Below are 9,322 nucleotides of genomic sequence, written 5' to 3' on the forward strand. Positions count from 1 at the left end.
TGAAAAATTAAATACGAGGATATTTTGAGCCAATTTCACGTGGAAGGTCATTAATGTAGGGCACCTTTTAATTTGGAATAATATGCTGGGTCACATGATTTAGATATCTCCGAAAATTTAAACGATAAAAAATCATCAACGTACTCAAGAGAACACAATTAAGTTGACAAAGAAATATCAACGGAGAAGAATTTGAGAGGTACGCCAAGCGTTAAAACATGGTGTTTGAAATTGATCATTTTGTTTGTGTTTGTGTGTGTTTTTAGATTCTGTTTACATTTTAGGTCAACATTAACACTTTACTTTTGTCCTTCCAAATCGCAATATATATAGCTGTTAAGCACCCACAGTGATCTCCATTATAATTAGTTGTCATGTGTTGTACTTGTCCTCCCTCTTATGTTTATGATTTTTTTTTCAAAAGAATTAAAGTTCGTTTTCAATACTAAAAAGAGTTGATCTAATTAGTGAAGATCAACTAATAACTTACAAGGTTGTAAGTTCCAATTGCCCTGCCAATATGAGGACCATGTTAGTGGGTGATCTATAAGTATTTTTGTACTGTTTTCTGAGCCTGGAGACTTACCCTAACTTTAGTAGTCTTGGGATTCAACTTACCTAAGGTTTTTTATCTCAAAAAAAAAAAAGTTCCTTCTCATCAGTATTTCTGTGGGACTTGACAAGAATCTATTTCTTTGTGTGTATCCCATTCGATTAGCTACATAACCAATTAATTAATCCGCTGGACGTTTGTGATTAGTTACATTAACTAGGTCTCTGATTTTTAATTTTACCTGCATACACTATAATAAGCGATTCAAATTATTTTATGATCTTCTGTAAAATTCATAATAAATCACGTCACATTATTATTCATACACGTAAATTCTTCAGAGTTCATATATAATGCATGGGTGCCACTTAATTAACCGTAATTAAGCATTAATTACTTCATGCCTGCAAATCATTATTAGATGTTGAATGAAAGAATAATGTGTAAATATGCATCTATGATCTATCTATTGTTTTCTTTAATCTCTCCTATGAGGGAATAATGATGATGATAGTTAACCTGGAAATATTTATATGGATTTGCTGGGAATTCTTCTTAGTTGCTATCCAAAATATTTGTGCCCTCTACATTTTGAAGTCCCTTCCATTTATATATATCTCAATTTTAAAAATGATTTATGGTCGTCAAATCAATAATTGTTCAGGTTGATGATTTCTTTGGATTTAATTTGTAATGCAAATAAAATGGGAAAGATTGATCATTTAAATTAAATCATGTGACTCTACATTAGTTTTGAAATGTTGTCGGGCAGTGAGAGAATGATTCGAAGAAATAAAAATATAATGAATCCAACACACACACACACACACAAATCTCAATTCTCGTTTTGACAATATTGCACATGCCGTGCATAATTTACTGTGAAGAATTTAATTTAGAGTGGTTTATAATTAGCATTAGGTAAACAATGGGAATGGTTAAATGAGTGAGGGAACATAATCATTAAAATATTCCCACAGCTGGAGGGCGCTCTCTTTCCTTCGCACCTTCCTTTGATTCTGTATATTAATCCACATGCAATGCATTTAAAGCCCCCTTTGGTTTGCTGAAAACGTTTTAGTAGAAATAAAAATGAAAACGGAAAATAAATTAGGTTTAAAATGAAAATAATTTTTACTCCAGAAAAATGAAAATGATGGATAAAATTTTTACGTGTGTTGATTTAACTTATCTTAAATATAAAAGACAAAAGTAGCAAACTACATTTTAAAAGACAACTACTCAGAAAAATACATATATCTGCACACACATCATTACAACTACCGGAATAATTAAAGTCCACATCAGTCCGGCATCATCTCCGGCAAACACCAAGAAAGCATGGCACACATTGCAAGCAAATATCACAAGCACATCACAAAATATAATGACCCCAACTCTCCTCAGAAAAATACATATACCCATGATTGATTTTAAAACCTTCATCTGAGACTTCAATTCAAATATGATAGAACATTATAGTCTTTCTGGCATACTAGTGAGAGGCCTATTCATGCATTCATACTTCAATACTATAATCTTTCTCAAAGTCAAAAGTTTGATGGCTCCTTCCTACCTCTTATTCCATCTGCGCATTTTTCTTAAATCTAATGTTGTTGAAAAAAATTACACGTCGAAATATTGTGTTCGAATTAACTTTATAAAAGTACGTTTAAATTTTTTTTTTCCAAATTGAAGTTGAGGTAAAAGTTCATTAACGTAATGTGATTTATAGTAAGTTAAATTTTATTAAAAAAATAGTTCAATCTAAATATAGTTAGATGATATATCAAAACATGAGTTTCACAAAGTTTAAATATAAGCAAAGTTAAAAGTCACAAAACAACTTAAAGCTATTTCTCAGCTACAAGTCACTTGCCCAAAAAGCAATTACAAATATACTATCTCTAGTTTTTAATATAAAAACTAGTTGAATAATTTGAGATGATTAAAAAAATTAGTCAAGTTACTTATTTGTAATAAATATGTATTTTTTTCTAAAATATTTTTGCTAATTAAGTGTATTGGTTAGAACTATCATTTTTATAAAAAAATAATTTAAAAAAATAGATAAATATGAGAGATAAATTTAATTCTGGTTTTGTATTTAAAAATAAAATAAAAATAAAATAAGTTATTATATTAAAAATTGGAGATAGTATTTTAGAGGGTTTGGCGCCGGATGCCCTTAATGTTTGGGCTCAATCTCTTTTGTTGACAATTGGACCCACAATATTTTGTCGGAAGGGGTAGCCCAAAATATCGGCCTACATATTTATGGTTAAGATAAATCTTTGGGGAACTTCTTAGGCCTGGCTGCGTTCAAAAGCTGGCCCATATGTTTTATTTTATGGGCCTCAACTTCAGGCCCATCATTAGAAATCCCAGAACAAAGGAACACAGCAGAAGTGGCCTGACCCACATATTCTGATAAAGAATCAAAATTTGTTTGTTTCTTTTCTGTCTTCTCCCATTTCTTACCAGTTACGTTCCCGACCTGTACTCACGGCGTTCCTAACGTGTGCTAATCGGACGGCCACTGTTTTCCCGGCGTGCACTGTGGCAATCTCTCTTCATTCCTGGACATTATCACCTCTTCCTTGTTCTACTGTCCTCTCCGCTTCCGTTCAAAGCTGACTACAGCGCGACAACCCTTTCTCCTCTCCGGCCGCAAACCCTCTATTTGAGCCTCCCTAGTCCTGGCATAATTATATTTTGGAAAAGGCTCTTTCTTTCTTCGAGCTACTTTCGCTCTTTGAGCTTCCAGTTTCAGCATGGGATTAGGGCATCCCTCTTTGCTTCTCGATCCATTGTATTGATGCATCTCGCCCGAGTTGGTACATTTGTCTTTGGAGATTTCTTTTCAAAGTTCATTATTTAGGGTGTTGTTCATCGATATGGCTGATAGTTCGAGGGGTCGAGTTACCATTACTCTTGGGCACAGTGGTCAGGTACTTTTTTATGGCTTCTAATGTTGGATATCTATTTCAAATCTTTTAATTTTTTTCTGCTTTATATTATTGAAGTTCTCATTGTAACTTTTGCTGCTTTGAATTTTTACGAACTCCATGAATTTGAATTGGTTTATCCGTGAATGCTTGGTTAAATGATGGCGGGTGATTTTCATTGAAGTCTTTTGATTTCTATTCTGTTTTTTTTTTTTTGTCAAAAGAAATGGCTTTCCCTCTTTGACACCCATTTTTTCTTGGTCAAATTCTATGCGTGGAGAATATAGAAAAGAAGTTAAACTTTTCACTTTTACTCTCTCTACTTGTAAGTTTCGTTCTCGATCACGAGGGTTTAACCGACTTTATTTGAATGAGCTATTATGCATTTGAGTATAGGTTGTCAAGAGGGACCAATCTACGGCGGATGTTCCCTTCCCTTCCTATGCTGCAGTTGGCACTAAGCGGTCTGTGAGAGATAGACTTGGAAATGATACCGAGAGTTCATTGTGGAATGGGAATGATCTCAGCAACTATAAAAGGTGTGTTGCTATTCCTTTAGCCCCTGTTGCTGGTCATGTAGTTCTTAGCATAGTATACAAAGTAGGCACTATTCTTGCAGAGATTCTCTATTTTGTTCAGAAACTTCACCCTGAAAAATGCGTGAATAGTGTATTTAAATTGTGAAATAAATGGTATATTGGACCCTCTACTTGTCAGTTATGTTAGTGGAATAGGCTGCTGCTGCCTGTGCGAGTGTGTCATTACAATATGAAAAATAATTCGCTTACATCAAAGATTTTGTTCACTGCAGACAGCGAGGAGATATAAGCTCGCAAAATGGGTTCAATGGTAGTAAGCTCCCTCTACAGTGAATTTTTATTTTGATCAATCTCCGTGCTGCTCAACTTCTATAGCCTTAATCACATCATCATCAATTTATCAGATGGGCGGATTGGCAAAGATGACCTTCGATTGAAGCTTATGCGAAAAAGTGCATCTAGATTGGCTGAGAGTAATGGTGGCAAGAGGCACATGGACCTTCGTGAAAAATTGTCAAGGGTAGCTCCATCTGCAGCAGCCAATAGTAGTTCAAAGCAGAACTTGTCTGAACCAAGGGAAACAAGTATGTTGGGACGAATCCCTTCTGCTAGAAGTTCTGGTGATTTAGCACGTATGGAATCAGTGCGAAGTTCATATTCACCGTGGACATTGGATCATATCAGAAGAAGATCACCCGAAGGGCTTCCAAGCACTTCCAGGGGAATTTCCCCTCAAAGAAAAATGGAAGACCTGCAGAGAAGGCCTTCGAACAGGACTTATGATAGTATCAGGTCAGCTCCATGTAGGGATGTTGAGGCTTCAAGACCTCCTAGCACTGCACCTTCATCTTTTGTGGCCCACTCCACAGCATCCACTTTACCTCTAGTAACTGCTAAGCCTGTAGCACCTCATCAAGGGCAACTGCCCCCACCACGGACCCCATTTGTGGTAAATTCTACTTATTTTTTAACTTTCCAAATTGCTTTTCTCTGATGCTGGTTTTCTATGTTAATGGAGAAACTTTTTCCATGATAATCTGTTTATCTAGAGTTCCTTGTTTCATGTGTTGTGGTCCAAGGCTGTCTCCTCCTCCTCGTTTTTCCTTTTTTTTTTAAATTTTTTTATATTGTAATAAAAAAGAAAAATTTCTTTGTTTATGAAACCTTAAAGAAGCAATTGAATTTGATAGTAATCTTTTAAAGTGAGGATGATGACTACTTATCCCATGACATATGAATTAGGGTTGGATTTATGGCTTTCACAATCCCTGCAGTAATCTCTCTCTCTCTCTCTCTCTCTGTGGGTCGGGGGGGGGGGAATGAAAGGGTTACCCCATAAAATATCCTGAAAGTAACTGTAATGTTTTAATTTTAAAATTAAATTACTCAAAGTAGGCTTTTAGGCCTGAACATGAATTGTTGTCTGCAAGGTGCCTTGGGCAAGCACCTGGCTGAAGACACCTCGCCTCAACCTGCAAGAGGTGTTGTTGAAAATGAGACGCCTTAGTGAAATTAAGAATGAGAATTCAATCTCTTCCACATTGGGAACTAAATCGGAAGGGTCAGTACATTTTGAATCTCCTTGCCCATTGTAATTTTTCTTAGAAGCTCTATGTCTGGTTAAAATATTTTCCAGTAGACTGGTCACATGTGAGCTCACAAGGGACTGATTGGGGATGTAGAATTTGTCCATTTGAGTTACTTTGGCCATGATTTGAAAGGTATAAACAAATTGGGCTTGTAATGGTTTGCGAAACTTACTAAGCTCCCCCTTGTGCTTTGCCTTATAATTCAGTTATGGATGGTCTCATGGCCATAAGTTGTGGGTACACTGACTGCTTATTTTTAAACATCTGATTTAAGAAGTAATAATTGCTTCAATTGTAAATTTGTAAGCCTGCAATTTAAAGGTTGTCATTCTCCAAAGTTTGTTTTCATTGTTACTATTTAGAACTAGCAAGCATGCTTTTTGATGAACAAATTCTGAATGGGGTGGTGGTAATTGTGTGCACTTCAAGCAGAAATGACAGGCAAACAATTCCTGTTGCGTTGATTTATTGCTACTTGCTAGAACGTTGGTTTGGTTGTATTGATATTCCAAGTGAGAATAGTTCTGTAATTGTAACTTTGACCTCTTTGAAACTGAGGAATATTTTGTCTTGAAGACAAGTTCATATTATTTTTATGTAGCTTCATTTTTACTGCACTAGATGCTACTTTTCCGCTCTTTGCTGTAGAAGTACTGGATTTTTGTAACAGTAGAATTACCCGGCTTATCTATGTGTTGAAAGTTGGCTTTCCTCCTTTTATGTCCTTTTCATTAATATTAACAATTACAATTAGTGTGCGGTGGATGTGGGTAAAGGTTAAGGGTTCAATCCCTTCTAATGCAACCTCCCCCCCCCCCCAATTAAAAAAAAAAAAAAGAGTCATGCTTGAAGTTACTTGGAATGGAGGAGTAAAATGTGACATAAAAGGAAATTGAACCTGATTTGTGTATATAAAGGGGGGAAAACAAAAGGGAAGAAAACAAAAGTTTTTATCTGGGATCTGTCCCTCCAAGTTACTATCCTCACAGGAACTCTGGAATGCTAGTAGATATTAAAGAATTTTATAACATTCAATTATTTATCATGTTTATCATGCCCTCTACTCGTTATTTTTTATGCCAAGAGTTTATTGAGTATGCAAGCCAAGCAAGTGTTGTGACTTGTGAGATGGTAGTTGACTCATTGGCATTTTATAGTGAATACCGAAGGCATAAGTAATGGAAAAGCTTGATATTGATTTGTAAAGCAGCTAGTGACCTTATAGAGAGAAAGTCTGCATGAAGTGTATGCTGGAGGCAGAGTCTTAGTTGTTTCTAAAATAACCTAGTTATTGGTCAACGATGAAGTAAACATTGTTCATTTGTGTACTGCTGACTGCTCTATTATCTTCCTTCTTCAACAATGCATGGACACCATATGGAGAAGTAATCCAGTATCAGGAGGGCAAAATTCTGATCTGTTGGAAGTTCCATTGACATCACTGCTATAGTTATCATTAGTCTGTGTTACATGATCCCATGCATTTGTGTCCCATCAAAAGTGGTTTTTGCTTCTTTAAGCAGAGCAAGCTTAGTGTTTCATTGACATGTCAATTGGCGATTATGTAGGGCAATGAACAGCAGACGCCCCAAACTGTTGATGGTCTGTTGCATGCATTGGGACTGGGAAAATATGCCATTCTTTTCAAAGCTGAGGAAGTACGTAGCTCATTTATTTATTTAATGACTTTATTTTCAACCTTATCTAATGTTGAGTTATGCTTTGTTCAATGAAATGTCAAAGTTATCCAGCAATTCGCTGGTGAAGGATTCATCATGTGACTAGGAGAATCTTTTATTTGAATGAACACTTTGACTATTCAATCGTCTGTAATAGAACTAACATTGAGCATGGTTTTTGCTTCATGATTTTTTTCTTCCTTGTTGCTTTATATGGCTAACTTTTTTCCCATGTAATGTTCAGTGGATTGAGCTATTGTTAACTGTTTATAAATTTGGGGATGAGCAACTAGAGTTAACATTTTCCAGAAGACATGACTGAGAACTCTGGTTCTTTGAATTTTTTCCATACTTCCATATTTCAGCCAAAGGCTGGCTCCACAACTCAAAGCACCTAAAACTAACATGGTGTCGTCTTTATTCATTGGTTTTGTTCCATTTGCTTGCTTTATTCATTAGTGTTTATTCCCTAAGTAGATTAGAAATTTTTGGGGGGGGGGGGTCCTCATCTTTGATGAGTTCACACAGACATTCTTGCATTTTGTAATCACTTAGAAGGGGTTTCATTTCAATCCATCTAATGGGGATAGGAATTCCAGAAATTTTAGCCCTTCAATAGTGGTTCGTGAAGCCAGGGCCCAAAAAAATTAGTAATAATGGTTTGGGAAGCATTCTATCTTCCGAGGATCCTGTTCTTGGCTTAAGGTATATCTCCTACTATGATGCCTGAATTTTCAGCTGAATTTGATCTTTGCAGTCCATGTCAAGCAGTTGACAAATTGTATTGTTACTTACTGTAATGATTATATTATTAGAAAAGGTATAATTATGATTATAATTATCATAGTTATAATTGTATAATTTGATCATTTGTCATGCAGGTGGATATGACTGCGTTAAAGCAGATGGGAGAAAATGACCTTAAAGAGCTTGGGATTCCCATGGTAATATACCTTTCTTCTTTTAATTATTACTCTTATAAATTACAAAATGGGTCTTATATTTAGGACTTGAGCGGTATTATTTTTTTTTCATTTATGCTTTGTGCTTTGTTATGTTACAAGCGTTGGAATTTCAATTGAATATTCAACCATATATGAAGGAGGACATGAAGCTTGGACTGAGCATCACTTTTGACTCTGAGCCACGTATGCATATTGAATGTCATTTTTTCGGCTATGCTAAATGTTGCCTTGTTCATGCATCATGAACTGTATGATGGTTGTTACGTTCTCTGCTTCTTATTTGTTTGCAACAAGAAGGGCAAGGTTGAGAACAGGATGTGCTCATTTTATATGCTGAAGAGCTTATGCTGAGTTGGTTCATAGATTTATTTGTGTTCAATTGTTTGAGTTACAGGGTCCGAGGAAAAAAATTCTGCTCGCTCTCTTGCCACGTGCCAAGCGCCAACCGTGACATCTATCCTGCATGATGTTTGATGTGGAGGCTGATGCATGTCAGGATCACCAGGTTTTTTCGGGTGACGAACCCACATTTCCGAGAATCTCCACTTGAGAATTGCAGCCTTAACCTCTTACGGGGTTGAGTTCCAGTGGATCCACTTCCTCATTTTTTTGCATTCAAGAACGCTATCATTTAGGTTTCAATTAGCAATATTTGTGTGTAAAGTATTCCCTTGTTTTTCTCTGAGAAGAATAGGAAATGGATTTGTCTAAAATGTCCTGAACAGAAGTTGACAATTCTGTAACTCTGAAGATAGTGCTTTGCATTCAGCAAAATTTTGTTATGTCAGCAAAATACGTTGGATATTTTCACCCCCCCTTTTTCTGTTGCGAGTGTCCATTGTAAGCATCTTTATTTTCCTCAAAATTGGTAGGCGATTCGCAGTCCTTGAAGATATCGCATTTGTTGAAGGAAATTGATTTCCCAATTTATACCAAGTTAGGGCAATATTTTTCCAAAGTGGTGTGAACGTCTATACCGCTTTGTCGCAAAGCACTAATGGTATCAAATACTTTCGTCTTTTCTTTTCGGTTTTTACTTTTTCCTGCCA

General features: G+C 35.9%; 1 protein-coding gene across 2 annotated transcripts; it reads left to right on the plus strand.

Moving 5' to 3' along the window:
• Positions 1-3,004: 3,004 nt before the first annotated feature.
• On the plus strand, positions 3,005-9,083 carry LOC114744038 (uncharacterized). Of its 2 annotated transcripts, none has more exons than XM_028932221.1 (7): positions 3,005-3,504; positions 3,898-4,040; positions 4,313-4,353; positions 4,445-4,989; positions 7,198-7,287; positions 8,190-8,252; positions 8,668-9,083. In XM_028932221.1, exons 1-7 carry the CDS (start codon positions 3,451-3,453, stop codon positions 8,722-8,724), a joined length of 993 nt encoding a protein of 330 aa, XP_028788054.1. In that variant the 5' UTR covers positions 3,005-3,450; the 3' UTR covers positions 8,725-9,083. The 2 variants fall into 2 exon arrangements, with proteins under 2 accessions (XP_028788054.1, XP_028788055.1); XM_028932222.1 differs by having other exon boundaries at positions 3,009-3,504; positions 4,313-4,350.
• Positions 9,084-9,322: the final 239 nt, after the last annotated feature.

The sequence above is a fragment of the Neltuma alba genome, unplaced genomic scaffold, assembly GCF_004799145.2.
Source record: "Neltuma alba isolate B1F8T4 unplaced genomic scaffold, ASM479914v2 tig00004241_pilon, whole genome shotgun sequence".
Classification (NCBI taxonomy): domain Eukaryota; kingdom Viridiplantae; phylum Streptophyta; class Magnoliopsida; order Fabales; family Fabaceae; genus Neltuma; species Neltuma alba.

What these genes read in the sequence shown, in the direction of transcription:
- LOC114744038 (XM_028932221.1), top strand. Translation starts at nt 3,451, where the DNA reads ATGGCTGATAGTTCGAGGGGTCGAGTTACCATTACTCTTGGGCACAGT. An exon ending in GATCTCAGCAACTATAAAAG is followed by an intron (nt 4,041 to 4,312) that starts GTGTGTTGCTAT and finishes TGTTCACTGCAG; the next exon opens with ACAGCGAGGAGATATAAGCT. An exon ending in TTCTTTTCAAAGCTGAGGAA is followed by an intron (nt 7,288 to 8,189) that starts GTACGTAGCTCA and finishes TTTGTCATGCAG; the next exon opens with GTGGATATGACTGCGTTAAA.